The 27304-nt window shown below is 38.8% G+C and overlaps 1 protein-coding gene across 2 annotated transcripts; it reads left to right on the plus strand.

Moving 5' to 3' along the window:
• Positions 1-27034, plus strand: NUDT4 (nudix hydrolase 4). 2 transcript variants are annotated; one of them, XM_066319271.1, is made up of 5 exons: positions 1-337; positions 13830-13940; positions 19705-19749; positions 22278-22365; positions 23404-27034. In XM_066319271.1, exons 1-5 carry the CDS (start codon positions 239-241, stop codon positions 23604-23606), a joined length of 546 nt encoding a protein of 181 aa, XP_066175368.1. In that variant the 5' UTR covers positions 1-238; the 3' UTR covers positions 23607-27034. The 2 variants fall into 2 exon arrangements, with proteins under 2 accessions (XP_066175368.1, XP_066175369.1); XM_066319272.1 differs by having other exon boundaries at positions 6-337; positions 22281-22365.
• Positions 27035-27304: the final 270 nt, after the last annotated feature.

A 27304-nucleotide genomic window follows, 5' to 3' on the forward strand; every position in this document is an offset into this window, starting at 1 on the left:
GGCGGCCGCCGCGGGCGGGCGGCGGCGGCTCGGGGCGCCGGGAGAGCCTCCATGGCGCGGAGCGGCTCCCGGGGCGGCACGGCGCTGTTGTGACAGCGGTGGGGACTGGCCTTCCTCCAGCCCCGCTCCCGAGCGGGGGCCCCGCGCCGGTGTCCCAGGGGCGCGGCGCCGGCGCTCAGAGAGAGGAGCCGTGGCGGCAGCAGCGGCGGCCGGGGGCAGCCGGCGCGTCACCGCCTCTATGATGAAATTCAAGCCGAATCAGACGCGGACGTACGACCGGGAGGGCTACAAGAAGCGGGCGGCGTGCCTGTGCTTCCGCAGCGAGCGGGAGGACGAGGTGAGCCCGCCGAGGCGCCGCGCACGTGGGGCGGGGGCGCCGCGCCCGGCCCGGCCGAGGTTGGCGTTCCGCCGGCCCCGCCGCTGCCGCATCCCTTTGTCTGGGCGCGGGCGCCTCCCGGGGGACATCCCCAGCGCGCACGGTCGTGCCGGGGCTCCCGGCAGCCCGAGAGCGGGCAGGGGCGGCGCGGTGCCGGCCGGAGCCGGTGGCGGGCAGCCCCCGGGCTGTGCCGGCCCGAGCGGTGCCGGGGGCGGGGCGGGCGCGCCTCTCGCCCACCATCTTGGGGCGGTGGGGTGCGCGCCCACGTGCGCGGCGCCGCCTTTGTGCGCGGCCCCGGCGCCCCTCGGAGGGCAGCGGGAGCCGGGGCTCTCGGGCGGGACACCGACCGGAGCTCCGCGGTTATCTTCTGTGCCCCCGCAGCGCGCGGAAAACCGCTTAATGTATCATGGCGCGTGGAGGGCAGGGCCGGTGTATCACCTCCTGCCCCGCTTGGGTGGGATAAAATGAAAAAAGCCTGTGCTTGCAACGCCTGGTTTTCCCGCGGAGAGAGTAGAATGGGGCTTGGAAATATTTTGTGAACGAGCTCGGGAGCGGGACAGTTGTTGCTGCGGCTTTGGTTGTAGCGGGCGGCGCTCGCCCGGAATTTTATGTTGCAGCAGAATCGAGAGGTAGCAACAAAGTTGTCCCGTGTTCCGAGCCAAGGTCAATGGCACTGCCTGTTATCTGGGAACTCGGCTGATGGATTTATTGCACAATGCGTTTATAGCTGGTCTCGGGCTGGAAGCATACCCTTTTGCGATTTCTGTTTTCATTTTCTTGTTTAGTAGCCATGAAAAAACTATAAAGGTTAGGGTTTAGGGAATTTTCCTGCTTTTTATCTATATGCTGGAAGATGCTGGTGCCCTTCCCAAGCTGTCAGTACAGTGAATGTCTTCCTTAAACATCTATGAAGTAAATATAATGCAATGGAAAGAGGCCTGATCTGAAAATACAGCACTTGGGTCTAAAGAAAAAAATTATTTCCTGTGTGGTATAAATATAGCCTTGGGACCATGCTGACGAGTTTTTCCTAGTATAAGGGAGAAAGGCACCCAGTAGGAATCTTCCAAGGTCTTGTTATAGCTGCCTTTTTTTTTTTTTTTTTTCTTTTTTTTGGTTACAGCTTTTCTTTGGTCTCTGAACTCCAACATACTTCACCACTTGTGTGACTTTAATATTTATTTTTGGATGCTACTCCATCTCAGGCTTATTTGGAGTCTGAACATCTGAGCCACTGTTACAGCTTTTTGCACCAGTTGAAGTTGGAAATTCATGTTTAGGGTCACCTTTGTCAGTGATTTCCATTAATTCTTCATTTCCTGTTACAACTTCTTGTTCTCTTTCAGTCTTGTATCCAGTGAGATCACTGGCTGCTTCATAATATTGTTTGTGTCTAATAACCCCTTTCCGGCTAAGGATGATAGTAGCAGCTTTACTGGGTTGTATAAGAAGAATGGGTACTGACCATTATTGCACTGCAGTCCTTTGTGGTGTTCTGGATGGAGTACCTGTACGGCTGGCATGAGGCTGGGCCTTGGCATCGTGTAGGTAGACACACTTGAGGATGAAGTGAATGGGAGAATATCAGATCAGATTTAGGATGTAGATGATGTGTGCAGAAACAGTTAAAATTGCTTTCTGACAAGTTATCTCCAGGAAAGCAGTGCCAATAGCTTGAACTTGCTTAGGAGCTGTTTCCCAAGTGCCAGCTTCCTCTGCATCAGTACAGAATCTATTCCTTTGAAGTTTGATGGCTGACTGCTGTTTGTGATTAACTTTAATCACTAGCCATGTTCCCCAAACTGAGTGTTTGAGGCTTGCTTCTGTCTTTTTGAACATCATTGTCCGGGTGGTTTCTGTGTTGGCCTACTCCATGTAAATGGCTTCAGTGTTTATTTTCTAAGTCTCTAGAGATTAAGTCTCAAGATCAAGAGTCTCAAGCTACATCTCCAGGATGTTTAAGTGTAGGGTAACTTCTGCAGGGAAGGAGCACCAAGGGGGGTACCTGGGTGACTGGAGAAGAAGGGAAGAGGAGACTCCTGCAGAAGTTATTGGGGGGTGGAAGGGAACTATAAGATAGAATCGTTTTCATAGTTATTTTGCATTACAGGATAAGCAAAGAGTTGCTTGACATTGGAGTCAAGAAAATTGAACCATCAACTGAAAGCAATTTTTAGCAATACATTTCTTTTTAGGAATCTTAAAAGCAAGAAATCCAAATCTCAACTTCCCCCGCCCCGGAGATACTATCTGCAAGACTAAATTTGTTCTACTTTTCATCTGATTAGGTTCAATCTGGAGGAATAAGTATCTATAGCAATCTTGTGATGCAAATTGTAGAATTAACCTTTCTTTCTGCTTCCATTTTGACTGACTGAAAGGCTAGTCCCTAGCCAGTTATAGCTGAGCTTAAGCTTTTTTCATCCTTTATTACATACAGCTTTCTGACACTATCTGTAGACAGCAGTCATTCCTTTTTTAGCATTTTTTATGAACTTCAAGTCTTAAATCATCTTCTCTTAAAAACAGTTTTCTCTTTTGGTCATCATGGTAGCTCTTACCTCCTCCCCTTTGGCAAATGTATTTTTTAATGTGGGCGACACTTGTGGTTGCTTTAGATGGGATCGTGCTGTGTAAAATGTTGCTAATGCTTGTCTAGCTATACCAGAAAAAATACTGTGATAGGACCCATCTCTGTCATGATTGCAGAGCTGTTAAGTACTCATCTTGTGTTTACTGGTGATATCTAAGTCTCTAACTTGTTGCCACCTCATGAACTGTCAACTTTTACCAGAAATCCACCGCAGTGTTCTTAGCTGAAGGTGATCCTTCTTCTGCAACTTCTTGTGATGTCCCCTGTTGATGTCATGACTTCTGGACGCTGCCTCTGGACTAAAGACTTAAGCATTTTCAGTAACAGTTTTTTGTGCCCATTGACTTTTGTCCATTTTTATTGGGCAAGGCACTAAAACATTTGGTATCTTTCTTGTTCATCTAGGAAAATCTGCATTTTATTGCTTCCTGGTCAACTTCTTAACCATACTGCACTTCTTTTGATACCTTAGTAGCCTCATTGATGTTACAGCTGAGTTTTATGCACAGTGAAGCAAAATGTTAATGGAAAAAGACTGGGCAAACCCATTACTTAGGTTTCATTATACATCTATTTATTTTACTATTATGCAACTATTTACATTGGGTTTCAGTTTGCTTCTTTATTTCTCAGTTTGAAACATAGGTGTGCAGTAGAATACTGCTGAGCAAAATTCAGCCTGGTGGTTCCTGCATGCAGTTTGAAATACAGATGCCAAACTTCTCAGCTACAGCATCCTGTCCAATCAGACTTACTGCTGGACTCACCAGTCCTTGCTGCCAGGCTTAAAATTGTTGAGTCAGTTCTCTTGAGTGTTACAGCCTGCAAACTGGGCTTCCCTGCAGTCCTGCAACCTGTCAAAAGCTTCTTAGAGAGCTGATATTGCAGCTGAAAACATGTACCCAAGGTGACTGATGGTTTTTCAGCTGCACCACTATGGAAATCTGTGTTTCTTTATCTTCAAGTGCCTCCACACAGAACCATTTGGTGCTATATAGTCTATTTTGGCTTAGATTTTGATTCCTTCACACTGTCATAGTGTATAATTTAAAAAGGAGGAAGCCCAGAATGTCAAGTAATGTGCTGAATAGTTTTGAGGTTTTTTGAGTATTAAAAGGAGGTGGTCTCTGGTACTACTGTCATTTAAGTGTTGCCTGTTTTGGTCTCAGTGCTGTCATTTGGGCTGAAGAGACAGCAAGTTGTCTGGATATGTGCTTAAGTGCTGGTTCCTTTTGTTCTTCAAGGAAATAAACCAGTAATTGCAGGAGCTGTCTGCCCTTTGAAAGAAAAAATCATCCTGGAAATGAAGCAGGAGAAATCTCATTAACAAAACGAAACAAGGCTATGTGGGCATGCAGTGCGTGGCGAGGTGCAGCTTTTTGCCTTGAACAAGAAGCTGGTAGGTGTGTGCAGAAGACTGATGCCATTCAGCAGGCAGGGATGGGCTGGCAGATTTGTCTAGGAGGAAATGCAAGTTTCTCTTGAGCAACTAGGAGTGGATGGCAGCTTTAGAATAAGCCTGCAGGAGAGCCCTCTTGGTACCATGAGGACCGATTGCTTCCACAGGTTAGAATTGTTTATGCATTCAGCGTTCTGCAAATAGTAGTTTTACATAAAAATCCTCCTGTCTTAGGATGTGGGCAGAGGGTAGGCAAGGAAATTCTTACTTTTCAATGCAGAGAACAAGGCATGCCTTTAAAGCAGTATGAGCAAATAGTAATAAACATAAATTTTGTAGCAATTTGAGCAACTGAAATAATTTTGAAACCTAATTTAATTTTTTCCATCTACTACATCTTATACAAATAAATGAGCAGTTATTTTTAAGTATCTTGAATATAAACTTTGAGTGCGTTCTAATTACTTTGGCATCTGTAACAGTGCTTTATGTAATCAAATATGGTACTGAAAGCCCTACTTTAGTGTTCAGCCAGCAGTTGCTAGTGGCAGACCTAAAATAGTTTCATGTGCAAAAGAAGTCTTCAAGCTTTTCAAATTTTAATTTTACCTTTGTTGTTCTGCCTTGTACATGAGATGAAAACAGATGGGAAAGTTTTGGTTTTTTTAATTGGGACAGTAGTGAGGAAAAATACATTGTTTTGCACCTACAGGATGTGTAGATTTCCCCCCGCTTTGTAGCAGGGCATACACTTGTCAATGTAAATGTCAACTATTTATCTTAGTCCTGAATTAAAAATTATAGGCTCCTAGTATTACAGCTCCTTTTAATCTGATTTAATAACTTTATTTATTTGCTTGTAGAATGTCAAGATAGATTAAGCGTGGGTTTCTTATGTGTTGTTATGGTGGTCACAGTTTCATCATTTTAAAAAATAGTGTTCCTCAGTTTTGTACGGCTGTTGCTTCATATTAGCAATGATTTTATTAAAGGGAAAAGTAAAATGCTATTTTTATATGCATTAGTCTAAAAGGCCTGAAAGCCAGAAAGACCTTTTGTTATGCAACTTGATCCATAAAACCAGGTCCCAGAAGTATCATCGGCTATCCTGGCAAAATGGGGTATTCTAGGAATTATTGTAAATAAACTTGCACAGTCATAGAAGATATTCTACCTGACGTGGAATTTTTCATTTGGTTTCTTTATCCTTCAGTGTAGAGCTCTCAGGTATAAACACATAAATAATGTGTGCTTTCAAATAACTTGGGGTTATGACCATGGCACCTTATTTAAGGCTGGCGTCGTCTCCATAGTGGGATGCGTTGCCCAACTTGCATTATGATGATCTGATAGAATATAGGCATATTTTAAATGCCGGAGAATACACATAATACACATTTCCCTATGGACTTCAAGCACACTGTGGCTTTTATTTTTTCCATTTCATGTCCCTGCCCTGCTAATGGACAGAAAGAGTAATTAACATAGGATAATTGCTGCCTTAGCTTTTCCTCAATATTTTCTTAACATTTTGACATTATCAGCCAGGTTGGATGAGCAATCTGGTCTAGTGGAAGGTGTTCCCGCCTGTGTCAGGATAATCTTTAAAGGTCCCTTCCACCCAAACCATTCTATGAATCTATGATTTGCTTGCTGTAAGAAAGGGTATAGCTTGAGAAATCAAGACCTATAAACAGCTTCCAAAATTGCTCTTTATGACGTGCCTACAGAGGCAGTGTTAACTTAGAGTGTATCCCTGCAGGCTCATATGGGGTTAAAGCTTGTGTTAATGTTAAGAAATATGGAATGTTAGGTTGGTGTGGTAGGATTTATGTCAGGTAACCAACTCTGGATACAAGACACTGGTGTTTATTATGTCAACAGTAAAGCAGCTTTCTGCAGGCATGGCATATGTACCTTGTTTTCATGCTGGAATATTTTTTGACAAATTCTAACTACTTGCCAGCAGTGGAAGCCTGCAGGTTTAGTGAGGCTGTGGGAATTCAAGGGTTTACCATGGCAGAAATCTTTGGTCTTCATTCATAAATCTTCAGATACTGGCATCAGTCAACCATGAGGTGTTTTTTATTTTAAACCTCATTATTTTTCTCCCATACCTATGGTATTACTTGTCTATACCATATGGATATGCTTAATGGGGTTGATAGTCACTCAAAGCAGGCTGAGCTGAGGGGAGAAGGAAATAGGGATGTACCTGTATAACGTCAGGCTAAGATGTCCTGTAACAAAGCACTTTCTGCTCTGTTTAAAAGATGCTGTCTTTTTGAATTAGTTATATTTATTCTAAGATACTTGAAAAAATACCCTTTTAGCTTAGTTGTGCCATTCTAAGTTTACTTAGGATTTAAACTGGTGGCAAAGTTTCTATTTGAATTGCTTCAGGTAACTCAGTGGTGCTCAAAACTTCCAAGTTACTGTGAAATAGCATAGTGGCAGGTTTCTTTGGAAATATATTAGTATCTTATCTATATATATGTGCCTATATACACACACATATATGCATTGTTATCTCTAGCTAGGGTTTGTTGACATGGTTTTTTTAAGCATCTCTTGTAGATATGAGTTCACAGATCACAGGTTGATGTGTATTTTTTTCCAGTCTTATTTGTAGAACTCTTGAAAAGCTTACTTTAATTTGGTGGCTTTTTGACTTAGTGCTTAAGCACTTCAGTGAAACCAGTGCTACAAATGTAAATACATTAAAACAAATTTTTGTCTTTAAAGATGTATCTCAAAGATAGAAAAGGCTAAAAGGTGACTGGTACTTGTCAAAAAATAAACTTGTCAAATCTTTACCTGCAGCTGAACAGCTCTCAAAGACCTGGAGCTCTTGTTTCTGACAAGTGCTTGGAAGCTGATCCCTTAGTCAAACAGATTATGTTGCTGAGTAACCAGTAAAGCCCAGCTATCCTGCTCGAGATTAGGCTGTGGTTTCAGATTAAAAAGAAATGGGCAGCAATATTAATTTAGCTCTTCCCCTGCTACCTGAAATTGTGTTTTTTCCCTTGGTCTGCATTAGCAAGCATGAAGGAAGAAGGTTGCTATGTATAGTGGATTAGAGAACTAGACTAGCGTGAGAATTAAAACTTCTTTTATAAGCACTTGCGGGCAGTTTCTTGTTTGTTTGCAGGTTTGGGTTTTTTTCAGCTTTTTTTTTCCTTTTCTTGTATGTCTATGCACCCTTCATCACCCTGTGAGACCTGCCACATCTGTTTCTCCAAAGCATGCTAAAGCTTAGGAGGAGATTGAATCCTACAGGTGACTTGAGTCCCTTTATGTGAGGAAATGTGTTCTGACTGGTATGCCATAGTAGTACAGTACTGTTCTATTCCTGTTATGAACACTTTAGCCAAAGAACAAAATGAAGTATTTTAAATAGCCAGAGGAAAGCACTCAAATTCTGTATCACTGTAACATTTTAGCCAAATATTTGAATTTAATGAGAAATACAATTTTTAAAATACTGTACCTGTAATTGCAAGTCAAAAGCAAAACTACTTCTGAAAAAGTCTGATGTATTTCCTTATTGCCCCATAGCCTTAAAGTCAGGAGGTCTCAAACGAAAAATAGTTTCCAGATCTAATTTTGAAATACTATAAAATTATACCCGTATTTCTTTACCATTCTTCTTCAGAAAGGGGATAAAGTAGCGCTGACTGATAACCAAATGCTGTGTTGCTGCTTTGAAAAGTGATCTTAACGTGATCTTGGGAGGATGTTTCAGACTTTAATATATTGTGTAGATAGAACCCAGTTTTTCTGAGATCCATTCAAGATTTGTGCTCCAGTTAATGGGCGTTAGGATTAATGTATTGGTAGTTAGCCATTCCTCTGCTGTTGTGCTTGCTGCTGTTCAGTGAGGCTAAATCATCTTTTTAACCTCTGTCATAGCTGGGGACTGCTTTTCAATCTCTTGTCTTTAAAGTACTTTGCTAGAGGCTCTTGAATTGGTATAGGCTCTTCTGAAACTGGGAGGTTGCAGTGCCTTCGTGCCCCAGTTTGTGCAGCGCTGCCCCTTGAATGGCTGTGTCAGTGATGGCTGTGGTGTGTGCAGGCTGGACCCTAAGCTTTCATTATTGCTTTTCATCCAGATCAGCTTCCTTAACTCATTATCCCAGTGTTAGGGGGAAAGTTAAGGTGTTGCAGTCTTGACTTTATTTAGCTTTTAAAATGCTTTTAAGTCTGATCCTAAGGTATTGTTACTACTTTACAATAACTTTGTGCATGTTATTTCTCCATGCTTAAAAAATAATTTTGAAAACTACTGCAGTAACAAATGAGGACCATAAGCAGTCACTCTACTGAGAATCTTTTCAGGAAGGCAAATGTTCCTTACTAAATGTTGCCTGTGTAGCATTGCTATGGCAAGGTTTAAAGCTGCATTTTCCAACCTTCTGCAGTCCAAAAAAAGGCAACGGCATTCTAGGACAAGGATACCATATTAACCTATAGGGGAACTGAGAAATTCTTTCAGAACTACTAAAATGAGGCAGTGATTCTTAAAATAGAAAAAAAAATGTTAGACAAAGGAAATCTCTTAACTACAGTAGCAGGCTGACATATGCTCTCTAAAATGAGATATGTGCTTTTGCCTAAAAATTTGTACAGTTAATTCCGCAAATACGATCTAGTGTTTGTAAGAGATGCTTTCCCTTTCTTCTCAATAGCGTTCCTCTGTTGCCGCATTCAAAGTTGTTCCCCAATACTTTTAAGGAAGCTCCTGAGCTGAAAATAATTGGAAGTTGAAAGTGTTAGGGAATAATAAAACACTTACTGTTTGTATTCTTCCCTGAACATCTGTTTATGGGTGTTTTAAACAAATCATAGGGCTTGACTGACCCTTTTGGCTGTATTAGGAGTAAACCATCTTTCTGACTTTTTCAGGTGCTTGTAACTTTAGTGGACCAACCATGTAGGCTGAGTTTCTGTATTGAGTGTGTTCAATTATATTATATTAACCTCCATTAGAGTGGGTCCTGACTTCTTTTCTCAAAGTAGGCTTGAATGTTTTATCATCTTAATGTTTTGGATGCCTATGAAAATACGCAGTACATCTAACAGCATTTGATGCAGTTTGGTACCTGAGAGGTACGTTTTAATGCCTTAATGATCTCTTTCTATACTCTGATCAGTTTAAACCTCCTGAAATGATTTGTGTGTACTCATGTTTGTGGAGTTTGGGAGCTGAATCCTTTGTCTTCCAGGCACCTGTCTTCTGAGCAGTACACCTGAGCACTGTGGTGTTATTTGCAGCTGAGTCACACATGCTCAGCCCTCTTTTGGGAGTGAGGGGTTGATTCCTTTTCTCTTGGACATTGCTCCTTTTAACTGCTAGCTTTGCTATAAAGTAGGGCAGACTTGGCTATCTCCATCAGGTAATTCAAACATCAAGTTGTAGGTAGCTACTGGCATAGTGGGAGAGGGGAGAAAATGGGGTGTGCAGTGGGGAAGACAGGAACAGATGGGATTAGGCTGGGAATAGAGAATTTGAAGACCTCTGATGGCAAATTATTATTGTGAAATTGGAATGGTATGTTTTCAACTGGAAAATTTTCCTTCAAGTTGGGGATGACTTTGTTTTGAGGTCTAAAGAATCCAGCTGAGGAATCTAGGAACACCTTCCACTAGCTAATTTAAACTTTATCCTTGCTTTTTTTTATGTAAACTGGGTTTTAATACAATTATTTTGGTAAGGTATAATGTCCTTCAATTAAGAAAGAGAGAAAGCAATGATATTTTATATAAATTTAAACCACCCCTCTAGTGCTTAATATGAAAAAAATACCGCGATTAATAGCTTGTGGTTATAATTTGTATTACTTTGAGCTGTTGCCATTTTGGTCTTCTGGAATACATGGCTATTAACTGTTTCATGAGAACACTGAAGAGGCCAAAACTTCAGCATCTTTAGAAATTTTCAGTTGTTTGCCTGCAAGCTTAGCATTTATAGTGACCAAGTCCCATGATGCCACCTGCCCTGGAATAACCTTTTTGGTTAACCATATGATTGTTACATGTATTGATAGGTGCTTATTACAAGCAGGCTGGCTAGCAGTTTCTCCTCCTCACTACACTCAAAAGGTCATTGCTATTCCTGGACTTGGAAGTGAGGTGAAACTTGGCTGGTAATGCTTAATGGAAGAATTTTTCTTTTGTTTCCTCTTAGCTGAACTTTCCAGCTTCACTTCACTTGGCAGCATTATGGTATCTTTACCTTAGTCTTTGGAGTAACATAAACTTAGCTATATAACTAGGCAAGCAAATTTCAGTGCATTACTCTGTACCTTTTTTGAACAAGTTATCAGTGGTAAGTCTTAGTCAGAGACATGGGAAAGGCAACGATCCCTAGCAAGTAATACAACTCAAATCTTAGTCCTTTTTCTGCATGTGGGAATACAGGACACAGACTTCTTTGCATAGGAAGTACTTCTGCCTTTTTGGTTTTTTCTTCTGAGACTAATGGGATTATGATGTAAAATTTGATGTGTATAAGCCAGAAAAAATACAGGTGTGTGAGATTCTGTAGTCTTTTCCAATAGACTGTTGTAATCTGCTTGACTGTGAGCCTCCTCAAAAAAGACTGGATGTCCAGGTAACCTAGATCACATTTCTCATAGTTTGATTATCTTCTCTTAAGGGAAGCTGAATTGCTGCATTTTTGCTGCTGATTTTTGCACCTCTCTTGGCATATGAGTGCAGTGTCAACCAACCACATCTTTTTGGTGTCTTCATAGTTAAATCACATTTATATTTACAGCCTCATCATTTAAGTACTGGAGGACTTATCTTTTGGCCACTTATAGATGGAAACACCTCAAAACTACAGAAATGAAAAGCAACATACAAAAAACAAAAACATGAAAGACTGAAACAAAAACATGCTATGACTTAAAAATTCTGTGGAATGCTTTTCAGCCATACAGCACAATCCTGCAACTGCTAGCTATCAGGTCTTGTTTGTTGAATCTGATCAACACCGAGTACATTTTTGATAGCATTACCCCAGGATGAATGCTTCATGTGTTAATGGGTTAAAAAAAAAGTGCATCTGAGGATCTCAGAGCTATAACTTAGTGTGATCCCTTGGACTCAGATATAAAAGCAGTAGGATCACAGGAGAATAAAGCATAGAGGGAAAGATGTTAGAGAAAATGCTTCCGGCGTTAGTGGAGGTTTGGATAGTTGCTAAAATGAATTCTGAGGCTGTAATGCTTGGGAGTTTATTGTACACACAGCAGTAAAGCCTATCTACAAGAGTTGATCTATTTTAATGTTGATTACTTGCTAGATATATTTATTTCTGCTTTTTTAAAGGGTAATTTAAAGCTAATATATGTACAAGCCCAGCTTAATCGTCTATTGATTGGATTAGCAGTAGTCAACTACTATATATAAAGGCATAAAAAATTCTGGCTTTGCACTACGCTGCCAGAATAAGCAACCTGATTTATCCCATAGCTGTAATTAAGAGTTTTACATTTAGCCTTAACTAAGCAATGAATGCTAATTTTGTTTTACCAAGCTGGGAATGATTTAATGATAATCATTCTTTTGTTCATTATTGTTGCTAGCTTTCTGGATTGAGTGCGAGTTTCATCAGCAGAAAATGCTGTTTCATGCTTACATCTGGAACTGAGTGAATTCATAACTTGATTTTTACAACTGCTCTTTAAGCACTGCTTAAAGTGGTTCTCTGTAGTGATATAAGTGCTCCACCTAAGTGTTGAAAAACATTTTCTAAAATTACTTTTGGTAGGGCTGTGTATGCTCTGTGAATCTTTTGTTAATGACAAAGGATCCTAGGAAACCAAAACCTTTGGCTGTAAAGATCAAGTTGAGATGCATTTGTGTCTAACCTTATTGCTTTTGCTGAATATTTTTAGGTTTTTAGACAGCTGAGTAAAATACTTGAGTTGACTGAAAACATGAACATTTAGATCAGATGCTAAGAATGCTTCTGTACCAAATGATTGATTTGGTACAGAGACAGTCTCTGCTGTCTCTTAATTCCTTACTTAGCCTAGGAAAAAGCTTTAGGGAAATGAGTCCTACCCTAAAAGATTCTCCACTGTATTAATCTTGACTGCACATAAGATAAACATTGCAAGACAGTTTGTGTCAGAGAAGGCTCTTCCAGGTGCACCTCAGTATGCACACATATCATTGCAGTCCCCTGAAATATACTCCCAGTTCCTGTAGGTGAACCTACAACCTATTTCCATGAGTGCCAAAGGGACATAGTATAAGTGGTAATCATTTCCCTGTTGGTGTCATCAGAGAGTCATTTTCTTACCTAACCCTAATGGGGTAAGTTTGAAGTCCATGAAAGGTGAGGGCTGGGACTGTCATTTAAGTTGTCTGGCACCAGTTAAAGCTATAACCTTTAGACTTGAGGCTCTTGTTCTAGTCTTAAAATTGCTTTTCAAGATTCGGGCACTGACCCTGCCCTTTAACTGCTCACAGTTGTCCTTTGACTTCAGGGTAGGGTTTATGTCAGTAATGCCAAGAATAGGAAGTCTTTTACTACATGGATGACTGAGTATGTCTTAGTAACTGGGATGTGTCTAAAATATACCTGAGTATTTCCAAGTGGTCCTGAATCAAGGTTTTATCTTCATAAACTTCTACTGCAAAATTACTCCAAATACAAGGTATCATAGTTTGTTGGACAAGTAGCTAACATCTTCTCTACTCTGAATATTCTGAAGGACAGATCCTATAGACAGGGGCTTTTAAATTGGTGTATATCAATGACAGAACCAGGTTAGAGTCAAATTAAGTGAAATTAAAGTGTCTTGGGAAAAAAGGTTAAATTTAGAAATCAAATTCAATGTGTTGTGCTTTTCCTCTTATGTAAATGTTTAAAAGAAACCAAATTGGACAAGGGCCAATGAAGTACTTTCCCTGTATTTTAGTTGTGCAATAGTGTAAGCATGTCATCCTAACATAACACTTCAGTAACTAAAAAGAAGCTTGTTTCTGACTAAAACTTGGAAATATTTTCAGAAGTCTATTTTCAGGCAGAAAATGCCATTCCAGAAGAATTAGTTTAACTTTTATGTAATGAAAATGTCTTAATTTTCATACTTTGCCATCTATATTATTTAAAGACTGAGTTCTGGAAAATATTGTTATTAGATTTTTGTTGTATGCCTTCACTCTTGTGCATATTATTCTGTATTTTCCACATTGTGTCTAAGCATCCAATGAAAGCATTTGTGCAAAGAGATTGCAATGACGTTGTCTTGACTTAGTTTTGTAAAACAGATTGGATGTTAACTGTTTTCCTCTTTTTCCAGCTCCTGCTTGCCTGTTATGTTTTGCTTTTAAAGTCTATAATCCATCTGGCTAGGTGAAAAAGTGCATTGCTGCAAAGGCAAATAGTAGTGAGATTCCTGAGCTGTGAACTGTATTTAACAGTCACTTGCAATTATTTACAGGTGCTGTTGGTAAGCAGTAGCCGATACCCAGATCAGTGGATTGTACCAGGTGGAGGAATGGAACCAGAAGAAGAGCCAGGGGGAGCAGCTGTGAGAGAGGTGTATGAAGAGGTAACTAAAACAAAACAAAGCAAAAAATCCAGCTGATTTTTGCTGCTGTTGTCTTCAGGGAACCAAGAAGGAAGAGGGAACTGCTTTCTTTATCCAGTATTTGACTGAGACTTCTGTGGTTATGAAATACAAAGAACTGCAGTTCTGTGTGTTAGAATTGGGGTACAGTGTGGTGGGGGTGAACGAATTAACTTACCTTCTTCATTTCATAGCTAGATTTCTGTCTGCCTTTATAAACAAGTACTGGAAGTAGAACTGTGACTTTATGCCAAATGACATGTTATAGAAGTGTAACATTTCTGTGTTTGTGAAGAAAATGTCTGACTTCCAGCTCTTGTAGAACAGAGTGAAGGTAAACTAACCATTAACATGTAGCTGCATAAAAACAGGAAATCAACAGACCTTTGAGGACATTCCAAACTAAACAGATTAGAAACTGATCTATCTGAGCAGTTGAGAATTCATACATTTAAGGCTGCTTATCTATCAAGAAAGCGCTATGGTTACAGTCTGCCTTTCTATCTCTGCTCCTATGACTAGGCAAAACAGAGCTTTAAGTCATGATGAATTCATGCAGTTTCCCTATACAATACTTAAATTTCAAATTCAGGATTCTGGGGTTTTACTTGTAAGGGTTTTTTTCCTAGGAAAATTGTCAAAAATATTAAGTGTTTCTTTGATATCTATCAGCCATGTCTAAACTAATTAAAACTGCAAGAAAAATCAAAATACCATACTTTTAAATAGAAGGTGTATGATTTTTCACAAATTGAATGCATTCTGGTGAGGGAACAACAGGATTTCTACTGTCATTCTACTAAGAAAACTTAGACAGTTTTCTCATCCCATTTTGCTGTTCCCAAAACACACTAATATTGTTGCTGATTAGTATGTGTAATGATTTTTTTATATTAGCTATGCTATTTGGTGGTTTATCTTGCACACTCTTAAGACTAGTTCTGTTGTGGTGTTGAGGCTTAGGAACTTGTTGTAGAAGTGACTTGCACCAAACAGTGCCTGCTGTTCAGCGTCAAAGTGAGATCATCTGTGAACTGTAATTCAGTGACCCTTCTTCCACTTCACTTGGGGAACAGACTATTTCACTGTTTGCTGTTCTCAGCAGCCTTCCTGCAGCAAGGTTCAAGCATGAATAAGCCTCCCTTAATGAAAGGTGTTCCAGACTGCATTGAGTTTTGCTGGAGGAGCCCATTTTGATCTACACAAGACATACTCAGCCACAGGGTACAGTCCATTTGAAAGGAGCAAAGAGTTTGAATTCTGGCAATGAGTCAGCAAAGATTTAGGCTTCCAAGCAATTGTAACACCTCTAGGGAAGGTCTTGTCTTCCCACTGTCACGAGTTCATGGGTAGGATTAAAAAGCACTGTCCTCTGCTCAGTGTTCTTAGGAACACTGGTAATTTTAATTGCTGATCTGACTTAAGGTATAGAACTGACTAAACTGTAGTCATATGATTGGGGTTTTCTCTTTGGTGGTGAAGAATGGATGATCTTGAAGGGACTATGTTTTTTATCATGTTTTGGAGTAGAATATAAAGTTCCAGCCATGTTCAGCTTTGAGCTGTGCTTAGAAATGCATGGAGAGTTTTCACAGACACCAGGCTTTTACACTTGCTCTACTCTCTCAGAATTTCTGGGGTATGATAGCTTGTATAGCTGATCAGATTTAGAAGCTCAACATAAAATATTCTTCAGCTACCAGCTAAGTCTTATATGCTTCCATGAGACTGCCAAGTGCCATTTTTAAAGAAAAAGAGTGGTATTTAGAGGTTTGAGCCATTGAAATTCATGCTGACCTTTCTAAAGGTGGATGTCCTTTCTATTTTTATACTAAGGTCAATGTCACCTGGCAAGCTGGTTACAGTACAGTGAACTGTTAAGAGTTTGTGAATGAATAAACTTCAAAGAAAACACAGTGGTGCTGGTTTGAAATATGTTTCTTTGGATTTGGGTTATGCACAAACTAAGCACTGGGTTTTATTGATTTATTACAATGGATAAATTCATAGTGGGAATTATAATGGCATTCCTTAATGGTAGAAGTGTTCATAGCCCACTGGCTTTAAATATCCTCACTTTGACACCAACAGTAGTGTATTTAGAATATTTGTTTTAACAACTTAAAGATCTCTGTAGTGATATGTACATGTATTGCAGTTGTTTCATAGTCTGCCTGTGTACATGACTCCAGGGTTTTTTTAGTTCTTCAATTCTGTTCATGTTAGTGATAGGAGTTTTTACCTCTACTGAATATTTAGTGTTTCATTGAAGGTTGTCTGACATTTCACAGCTTACAGGAAATTGACCGTTACCTTATTATTTAGATACAATAAACTTTTACAAACCTGAAAGTAGAATACCAAAATGAAGTTACAGTATAAAGCAATCCCAGAAAGTATTGAACCTCATTTAAATGAAAACCTACTCCATTAATGAATTTGGAACTTTGTCTTTCATTACATAGCATGAAAAATGAAAATAGGTTTTCTGCACATGCACTGTTCAAATAAAAATGACACAAATGAGTGGCAAGCCAATTATGCCCAGCCTTGTAAATGGAGATCTTCCGTGAACCACTCCCATTTCTCGCTCCATCTCACAGAAAAGAGACTCTTGTTTTGTTTATCTTAGTAGTGTATTGAAAGGTCTGTGAGAAAATATGCAATTTCCTCCAGCCCTGTGTGGATATAGTTTCTGAGAAGAGGGTGATCCTGAAGATTAATTTGCTGCTGCTGTGGAAATGGCTGTAATATCACCTAAGACTTCTCACAGAAAATAGAGGAATTAGTTCCAATGAGCATCTAATATTTGAAAAAAAAAAAAAAAAATTGGGTGCTAAAGACTAGAAGTAGACACTGCAAAAATAAATTAATAAACACACCCGCAGTTGAAAGATTAAGGCAGGTGTGGTCAAACATTTTGTTTTATAAAAGTATACAAAAATGGGGCAGGAGTAGTCTTGCCACCATCCCTTCAGGAGTGTAGCCATTTAAATGGCTACAGTACTATCCCACAGATGCCAGAGTTAAAAATAGATCTTTCAGATCTTAAGCAACTTTCTGCCCTGCTAGACTGTTAGCTTAGAAATTAAACTGCAGCATGACTCTTGCTCCATCTACAGGAAACAGGCGACTCTGACACTCATCTGAGACTGCAGTACCTCCACAGCTGAAACAGGAATGATCTCTAGGCTAGACTGATTGAGGATGAAGTGGATAGTTTTCTCTCTTGTGGCTGGATTTAGACTAATGCTAAAATATATGTATATGATTCAGATATGAGGTCCTCTTTGCATAGTACTCAGACTTCCTTAGAGAATTGTTCTGGGGAAGTACAGCACTTAATTGAACAGCATGTCTGTCAGAAGAAAGCTGGGGTTTTTCTCCTAAAGTTTATATGGCTTTACAGAGTTATAGAAGCCTATACTTGAAGAACCTGTTTACTTGAAAAACCATATTTTAACAGCCATGGGTACATAAAAGCCAAAGGAAGAAGTATGTTTTCATGAGAGGCAAAATGGTTCAAAGAATTTAACCAGTGCACTGGATTAGAAGCTTACCATTGTAAAAGGAAAAACTGCTTTTGATGTTCTGGGGATAAAGCTGAAGTATTTCTTGGTCTTCTAGCACTTAAATTTGACACATTTTGAATTACATTATGAAAAGATCTTGAAGGAAATGTCAGTAATTTTAAAATATCACTGTCAAATTCAAGGTACTTTTTCAACTATGAAGATTATTCAGTTGAATCACAAGACTTTGAATTACTACCTTTCTACACTTTGGAATGTAGAGGTTTTCAAAATACACTGCTGTCTGAAGGCATGATGCTACATTTTGGAAAAACGTATGTTTGCGTAGAGAGTAATTAAACATCAGTTATAGTAGTCACATTTACACAGCAACATCTGACTGCAGCAAAGCTTCACTTCAAGCCTTGGGGAGTTTACACTTTAATGGAGTGCTTCTAATAGTTTCAAATACACTCAGCTAAGTGTATTTGTTTAAACCATTGTTTTTCTTGGCGAGAGAAAAGAAAAACTGTTAAGTAAATTCCACTTAGAATAACATTGATAAATTCACATTATGACTATGGGATACCAATAAGTTGGCAAAACTTCTCTATGAAAGCTATTCAGTATCAGTAAATCTGGTCATGGTGGTTTTGCCATGCGTTAAATGTTAGGTAGTTGTCAGACTCCCACTTGAAGTAATATTGTAATGCTGAGGAAGTAAGGACTGATCAGTAAAACTTAAAACATTTCTTCAGCATGCTGCTTTTTGCAAGTGCTTTTTCATTACCCAGTATAAAGCATAAGCAATCTTTAGTGCCTGTTGTCGCATAGATTACTCTTTCAGCCCAAAATAACAGCCTGTCACTTTGCTAATTAATGTGCTGTTTAATCACTTATCTGTCAAGTTCAGTTGTTCATTTTGGCTATATGAGCTCTAGCAGGTACCCCAGGCATCACAGCAGACACACAGAATATTGTATGTACTTTTGCATTAAGTTTTGCTCTTGCTTTAGATAAGCAAAATGCCTTTATGATTTTGCATGGACTGTGATCAGGCTTCCTTCATCAAAATGGCTTAATAAATAACACCAGCCATCTGCTTTCTTTAAAAAGAGTCACAGAAAACATTCACTTGTAAGACTTTGATTAGACTTATTGCTAAAGCCTGCCCAGTTATTTGTCAGAGTTCTTCATTAAAATGTTATGAAAATCCATATGGTCCTTTATATAAAGATATAAGACATCAATAACTGTCTTTGGCTAAGGCTGGAAGCAAAGACTGAAAATCAGAAGATGTCATCTTAGCACTAAGAAGGCCTATTTTAAATATTGGTTATACAACAAGACAAAAGCAATCTAAATGTGTTTTTGTCTGCCAGTAGGCAACATATGCCTTTATGTGTCAGTCATATGGACTGAGTTTTGTTTAGAAATAATGGCTGATCATAAGCCATGTCCCTTGAAAGAGGCATTATATATTACTTTTGGAAAAGCAAACCTTAGAGTCTTAGTAGAAAGTAATGACCACCTTCTCTGAATTGATAAAAATCACAAAGCATGGGCTGACACAGGGATTATTTTTAAATATTGGAATAAACCTCTGAATTGAAAGCCTTCTGTAAGCGTAATAGCTAGAAAAAGAGTTCAAAACTGCGGGAAATAGGGGATATAAATCTGGTGTTTATATTACATGGCAAAAGCTACTTTGATATGAGAACCAGCACACATGAAGTCATTATGCTGCAAGATCCATGCAATAACCTACAGTTTAATTTATTATTGTATTTTGAAAACTTGTATTTAAATTTCTGTGTAAAATAGCACTGAAGTTTCAATGATTGTTTCTTTAGATTATTTCTAATACTACTTGAAATTCTCTTGCCATTTTTACTTTCCCAGATTATTTTGGTATTGGGTATGATTTGTCTATTTAATAAAGTACACTAAAAATGTGGTAAGTAATACAGTATTTTGGTCTGGATGGAAACCTTGAAAGATTTATAGATTCTTTGATCCACTGATTAGGCCAAGCTTTTCTACTCTAATACTCATAAAGAGTCTAAAACCAGAATCTCCAAAATTGGTGCAGCACTATGTAATTAAAACTGAAGTTAAAACTCTTCCTCAACCCTAAAAAGGAGGAGTATGCTAATGTAGGATGATGGTACAGCAACTCTATTTTTTTGTTAATTAATACCAAATGCTAACACTTTTTCCTGTTTGTTTTGTAGGCTGGAGTAAAGGGAAAGCTAGGCAGACTACTTGGGATATTTGAGGTGAGCTATTTCCTTTAAGTTCTAAAAGCAGTGGTTTGTTTTTGAGAACTGATAAGTTGCTACATCAGACTTAAGTTCATAAGTATTAATTACCTATAATTTTGCAGTGTTATTGGATCTGCTACATTAAACAGAACTTTAGGTGTTACATGATGTGTGAAGATTTGAATAGGAAGGGTTCAAAGTACCAGTTTCACAGAATCACAGAATATTGTCAGTTGGAAGGGACCCACCAAGATCATCATGTCCAACTTTTAAATGAATGTCTTCTACAGGGATCAGACCCATCACCCTGGTGCTATCCAGCACCAGGCTCTCACCAGCTGAGCTAAGCTCAGGACATTTTGGACCTTTACTGGAAAGATTAAATTAGTACTTGGACAATAGCTAGAAGTTAAGGGGAAAAAAAAAAAAAAAAAAAAGCCTAACAACCAAATCATTCATAGAGCTAGGATTTCTGAAACATTACACCAGCCTTTTTTGAGGCACTCTTTTGACTTTTCCTTCCTGGTTAGATTTTGTTGAAGTAATTTGTCAACTTTTACACAAATTTCGTGTAAATTAATGACTCTGGATATGAATTCTCATTATGGCTTTGATTCACTAAAAAAAGGCCAAGGCTTTGGACAACAGATAAATCTAACCTTTAGCAAACTATGTAGTTCAAAACATCTATTTGATAATATAAACATCAGACTCTGGACTACCAGCAATGCAAGGACACATGCTAGCTAGAACTGTATTTTAGTGTTGGTGTTGCCCACTTCTGCTCAGGTTCTAGACAGGAGCAGATTGTAGTTTTAATAGTCTTCAGCTCCTAATACATCCAGTGTTACTAGGTTGTGCTGTATACGAAGTGGAAGTCCCTTAGTCTCAGTTAGGTACAGATCTTCACCCAGCCTTTACAGGCAGTGGATTCCTGACAGGGATTTCCTGGGTGAAATATTACTCAGTGATATGTCTCATTGTGTGAAGCATGGAAGCCGTGACACAGTTAATTAGAGAAGCTCCTGTAACTCCTGAAGATTTGTAGTTACTACTACTCACATTTTTCTTGTATTTTTGGGATTGAGTTGAACTGGATGGTCCTACACATTAAAAACCTGGCTGTGTTTTAACTCTGCTGGTCAGTCTACAAAAGTATTCTTCATTTCCCAGCTCAGACCAAAAAAACCCAGGATACGTATCATTTTGTTGGCTTAAGACGGTCTGCAAAGCATGATGGTTCACTGGTAATTCAGGTATATGTTTTTCTGAAGCCATTTACACCAACCAAGCCAGAAGAGAGAAAAAGTGGTGGTGTGTCACTTTTCTAGGTTACTTCTAACTTAAATCAAGGCCCTACTTTGGTTTCTCAACAGGCCCCCACAAACTGTTGTTAATATCACTGGGGGGGGCCACACCTCTTGACCTGGGGATGGAACTAAGAGAAGATGGAAATAAATGCTACTGCTGAGTCCTCTTATTCTAGAACTACAGCCAGAAAGGATATGTGTTATAAATATATGTATCCTATTTAATGGTATACTGACGAGTCCTGGAGAACTTTTATTTCCTAGTAAAGGACAACAGTTCAACACTATATTAAGCTTGTAGTGAAACTAAATAGGAAAGGTTATTATTGGCACAAGGATAAAGCCATCTGCTAGGGGAGCTAGGCTGTACGTAACATCTCTTGGTTCTTAATATAGTTGTAATTGTAGATGGTGCTGGTTTTATTAGGAGTCAGTTCAAGGAGGGTCTGATTGCTTAGGTAGCACCTCAAACACTGCCACAAGCCTGCTCTGGAGTAGCAGGGAGAAATGTCTATGCCAGCCTCACGTGGACTGGCTGCAGTACAGTGGCCTTACCCTGAGCAGGTACCTCTGTCAGACTCTGTGTTTAACCTGCCTTGTGCAAAACACATCCCTTCTTAACAGGTGGCGACTGCTGCCATCGTGGCGAACCTACTGGATGAGCAGATGGCAATTACTCCTGCATTTGTCATGATTGCAAGCATAGGCTATTTAATTTGCTTCACTCAGAGTGAAACTTTATAGCCAGCATTGTGTAGATGACATGGCCACATGACACAGTGATTCTATCAAGCGAAGTGTTTCAGTTTTTTTAAATGACCTTTCATCCAGGAAATGCGCTGTGGAAACAGTTTTAGCAAATGTGCTGTACTGTGTTAATTTACAACATATGTAAAAGAGAAGTACTAATACTTATCTAGGGCAGTACTAGTAGACAACTGGTAATATTTAGCTGGGTGACCAAGAACACACTTTGGTCAGAACTTCAAAATTGTTCATGTTGTCTTTGGTTTTGTCCAGTTTTTTTAGTCTAGTAAAAGAGAATAGCTGTTTCAAATAAAACTTCTGTTTTCCCATAATTTTGGGTCTCATCAGTACAGATGTTTGCTTAGTGAAAATAAAAGCCAGGCTTGCTAGCAACTATACTTTAGAGGTAAGTAATTTCTATTCTTATAGTTGTGGTAAATCTTTGAGTTTAGATGAGAATTTAAACTTGTACTTCTAATATTCAAGCAGAACCAGGATCGGAAGCATAGGACGTACGTTTATGTTCTTACTGTGACGGAAATACTGGAAGACTGGGAGGATTCAGTTAATATAGGTAAATTAATTTTCTGTCCTTACATGCTACACTTAAAAATGTTTTAGGCAAACTCTTTATTTTTCTGAAGTAATTTGTGTAGTTCAGGGGGAATACTAATTCTGTTCTAGAAAAAGTCAAGGAATGCTGTTCTTGCACACTTTAATACCCACATAACTAGGGTTGCTTCCAACACAGGGTTAATCTTATTCTTAGAATACCCTCATTATTGTAACATTATGACAAAATAAACATTTTGGTTTTTTAAGGCCGGATACTCTACTGCAGATTTTTTTTTTCCATAAAAAGAATGTTTTCCTGTCTGATACTCTAGGGTGTTTTTGAAAGTGTCCTTGATCTTAAACAAGTGGTTTATTGATGTTCAAGCACAGTACTTGTAATGCTGTAAAACCAAATGAAAAAGAGAATTAATTCCATTTTTAGCAATACTACAACTGACCTTGTTTATATGTATTTTCAGAGACTTTGAATTTTAAAGGACTGACTTGTAAAAGTAAGATGGCCTTAAGCTGATCTTAGTAAAGTCTTGAAACTTGTAAAAACATGTCTCATGCAAAGTATACTATTTTTTAAAACTTACAGCTAACCTGAGTAACTCCATATATGGATGCAAATGGAGATTTTCAGTATGGAACATGGCTTTTGAAGTCAAACCAAGCCATTCTTCATGCATGCATGTTCAGTCTAAAGATTGGTTTTCTGCTAGGCATGACAATCTAGGACAGCAGTATCAAGTCATTTAAGTAACATCACACTTTCCTCTAATGACCAGATGTGGCTTTTGGAGCACACACAAAGTCACATGAGTTTTTGTCCAATATCTGCTTCAAGAGAGTTATCTGAAAGGCTTTATTATTATTGCATTTTAGTAAGCTTGAGTGAATCTCGTGTTGATCAGTTCTTTCATGGTCTTCCCACTCTTTTGCCTGACAACTTCAACTTCCAAAGAACTGAGAAAAAATGAATAATTAGATAGCAACCAGTAGTGCTGTTAAAATTTTATAACTCTATTCTTTCTTGTGGATTGTACTCATTCAGGAAGGAAAAGAGAATGGTTCAAAGTAGAAGATGCAATCAAGGTCCTTCAGTGTCACAAGCCTGTTCATGCAGAATACTTGGAAAAACTGAAACTGAGCTGTTCACCCACTAATGGAAACTCTGTGGTTCCCCCTCTTCCAGATAATAACTCCTTATATGTCACTTCTGCACAGACTTCTGGGTTGCCCTCTACTGTGAGATAAACATTTGGATTACCTTTTTATTCGTGTCATCACAACAGGAGACATCTGTGATCACATGTAGGCATCTGTATAACTGTCAGTTCTAAGTGAAATATGTGAATGTGTCATAATGTCAAATTTATTTGAAATGTTTTTCTTTTAACAATGTAAAGTAGTATTTCAGCAAACCAAAGCCATATAGGGATTTTTTTAAAATGCCTTAATAGGCCGTTAAAAAAAAACTTGACTATATAAATTTATAAATTTCCGTATCTGCTAAAATAAAGTATGCATCTCAGTGGTGTTCAGCTTATTTAAAATTTGTGAGTTTTAGTCAGTAGTTAAAGCTTGAGCAAATAGTGTTATACTAAGCTCTTATTTGGTATCCACAGATCAAGTGCTAAGACCTTAAGCTGGCAGTATTTGGGTAAATGGATGTGTTGAAGGCAGAGATGCACAAGGGTGACTACAATAAAGCACTGAACCTCATTCAGCCTGTCAAGAGCAATGGATACCAACACTAAGCACTGCTTGCCTCGGTTTTCCAAAAGTTTGTCTTGTCCTATGCAATCTTCATGTAACACATAACTAGGGCAAGAACAGTAACTTTGTCTTGTGGCTACCAAAACTACCCACTAGACTTTTGTTTCATCACTTGGTCAGCTGGTGAACTGTCAGGAGATTTGTGTGAAAAGCATTGTAGATCTTTCTTCCCCCCTTTTTTTTTCCTTTTACCCTTGATACATATTTTGTTCATGGTGTAATTGCACTGCAGGTTCCAAAAACTTTTATCTTCAATTAGAAACCTCTCATGTAGTGTTCCTGCAGTCTATTGCAATTTAAAAATGTTTGGAGGAAAGTAAGACTTAACCAGGGGGTACCCTTAGGTTGCAGAGGTGTCTGTCAGCAAGCATGTGTTGAGGTGCCTTGCCCTGCAGGAGCCAGAAGTGCTGCCGCCAGTGTTGGGACAGGAGTCTTGATGCCTATTACACCAGTAGAGAAATAATACTCCTTTGTCTTATTTGAAGGATTGCTGATACCCCCAATTTTAAGTTAATCTTAAATCTTTCACTTCTACTGTTTAAACATCAATTACTTTAGCTTCTTCAAATAAAAGCTGGCCTCTTGGTAAAAATATAGTTAGAATAAATGAGGTACAGCTGACAAACCTCCCTGCTCTAATTATTTCTCCGGCTTTTTATCTGAGAAGGTGAAAACTAAATCCACTGTTGGTCTTAATGTTTTTACTATAGGATTACTCTCTCTGTATGTGTGTGTGTGCATGGTTTCTTCTACAAGAACACAATCTAATTCACATGAACATCCTACTTCTGAATTTTTTTCTAGGATCTAAACCCACCTGTACCTCCTTTATATCCAGCCAAAACAGGTCGAGGTAGATCACTGCCTCACATGTGAAGTTTATTCTGGGTAGAGCGTGTTCTCTTACACATTTGAACCTTTGTAAATAGTCCCAACTAGTAAATAGTGAGTGTAAAATGGAAAATAAATGTAATTTAAACCTTTTGTTACTCAATACACAAATGGTTAACTTCTACTTTTTTAACACAAATTGTGTAAAATGCTGCTATGAATTTTTTTGTGCTGTTACACTTTTTTAGGAAAAAAATGTTGTTGCCACAAGTTACTCCTAGAAAAACAATCTTGTGCCATATGTAAATGCAGTGAGACTAGGGAAACAGATTATCTGATCTCTTAATGCTGCTCTCTTTGAAGAGTCATAAATACTACTGAGAAGAGGCATGAGCCAAAAAGTGAAGACTTCTGAAACAGTAGGTAGGACACTGCTTGCCATCCCTCTTAGCTCCTAGTCCAGGTCACTTCCAGAACTGGAAAGAACACACAAATGTTCAGGTGCACCTACAGGTGGAAGTTTTGCCAACAGTTTATCCATCCTTTGAGCCATGAGGTGGGAGGCCAGTGAAGGAGCATTGCTTATTTCAGTAGTGCACACATGGGTACACCTATTTTACACTGTTCCAGGCCCGGACACCATTTGCTCAGCTCACTACTTTTAAACTGCTTAGCCCAGTGAAACAGGACAAGGTGGGGCTGAGCATGATGAAATGTCTAATCTTTGTTAAAATCATACTCATGGTGTGAATGGTACCTCTGGCTCCAAAGCTGCCTTTAAAAGAATGAATCATTTAGCTCCCTTTTTTGATCACTTTAATGCTCACTTTTTTTGTTTCAGTAGTTATTTTAACACTTTGAATTGAGCAAACATGTATAGGTTTTCTTGTAACAAGATTATATTAAATCCATGAAAGCTAAAACAGAATCCAGAGTTGGAGTTTGTATTCATTTTAAAAAATGCTGTCTCCATTTTAGATTCTTGGAATGAAATCAATCCAAGCTTGTATGAGATTTAGTGGTAATGCATGATCTTATTTTGTAACTCTTGAATTATGTATTTGATAATAATGTAAAATGTACAATATTGCTGTTGCTAACAAACTGAGTTGATTGCCTATAAATATTTTTGGTCACACACATTTGAGCTGTTCAGTAGTGCCAGACTTTTTTTTACTTGTTTTTTAAACAGCATTTGTTGTATAAATCTCTTTGGTCTCTATGCAACCTTCAGAATGAAGCTCTATTGCTTTGACTTCTACTCCTATTCAAAGAGAAATGTTTTGTGAATCACAAATGTAAACTGAAGACATTTCAATTTTGCTACAGGGAACAACTGTAGTAAAGGGACAGCAGTATGGCTTCGGTACTAATGAAATCTGACACTAAACTCCAAAAGAAAGAGTTGTAAAAATGGGAAGAGGAAGGCTACAATTTTTTCTACTACCTATCAATATAAATGTTAGATGCATTTTTTTTAAATGAATCTCTAGTTCAGTCGGCCAAACGTATTTCAAACAAAGTAAATTTGGGATTTTTCTCATGCCAAAAAATCTGTACAATCTATCTGGGTTTGGTTCTCCAGAGAAAAAAGGGAAGAGACAGGTTGTCACCTGCAATTGTCAGTGTCTAGTTTGTACTGCTGCTTTTCCTGGCTGATGGGCTTTGAGATTCTCACGAGTTACATTATGGTGGTATCAAAGAAAAAGAGCCATACAGTTTAAAATCTCATGGAGCCAGAATTAAGTAAAATGGATGTACTTTTAAACACCAGAAATCCTGAGGTATTGCAGAGAGGCTGTTCAAGTGAAAAATCTTATTTTGGTGCTTACTGCACCCCTGACTTAGCCTAGCGTTGTTAACAATGTGCTGTGAAAAGAAACATGAGGGGCAGACACTTGGTTTACTTAACAGCATGGTTTGTGAAGTGAAAACTGAAAGGAAGGGGGGGTGGGAAGGGAATCAAGTTGTAAAAATTTTGACCTGCTTGCATGGATTTTCTTTAAAGATTGATGTAAGAATTTTGACTTTTTATATTTGAGAAATACCAGAATAAAATCTAAGTTAGTCCTGTGGATGATGTAGTCATTCCATTGCAAATACTGCACCAGAAGTGATTGTGTGCAAGTCTTCAACCCCATCTCAACTACATTTGTTTCATCTACTGTTTCCTACTTCTTGCCTTGTCCTTGCACTCAAGCTTTACCTTGTTCCAAAGAATCGTTTCTTTTCCTTAATTTGACATGACACTCCCCTCTCCCCTTGGCACACATGTCCAATGCCTGTCTCAACTTGAAAACTGGTGCCAGCTGCTGCAGACCTACCTCACCTCCCCTTGATTTTTG

Source organism: Sylvia atricapilla, chromosome 5 (genome assembly GCF_009819655.1).
Source record: "Sylvia atricapilla isolate bSylAtr1 chromosome 5, bSylAtr1.pri, whole genome shotgun sequence".
Taxonomy (NCBI): Eukaryota; Metazoa; Chordata; class Aves; order Passeriformes; family Sylviidae; genus Sylvia; species Sylvia atricapilla.

What these genes read in the sequence shown, in the direction of transcription:
- NUDT4 (XM_066319271.1), top strand. Translation starts at nt 239, where the DNA reads ATGATGAAATTCAAGCCGAATCAGACGCGGACGTACGACCGGGAGGGC. An exon ending in GCAGCGAGCGGGAGGACGAG is followed by an intron (nt 338 to 13,829) that starts GTGAGCCCGCCG and finishes AATTATTTACAG; the next exon opens with GTGCTGTTGGTAAGCAGTAG. An exon ending in GGAGGATTCAGTTAATATAG is followed by an intron (nt 22,366 to 23,403) that starts GTAAATTAATTT and finishes GTACTCATTCAG; the next exon opens with GAAGGAAAAGAGAATGGTTC.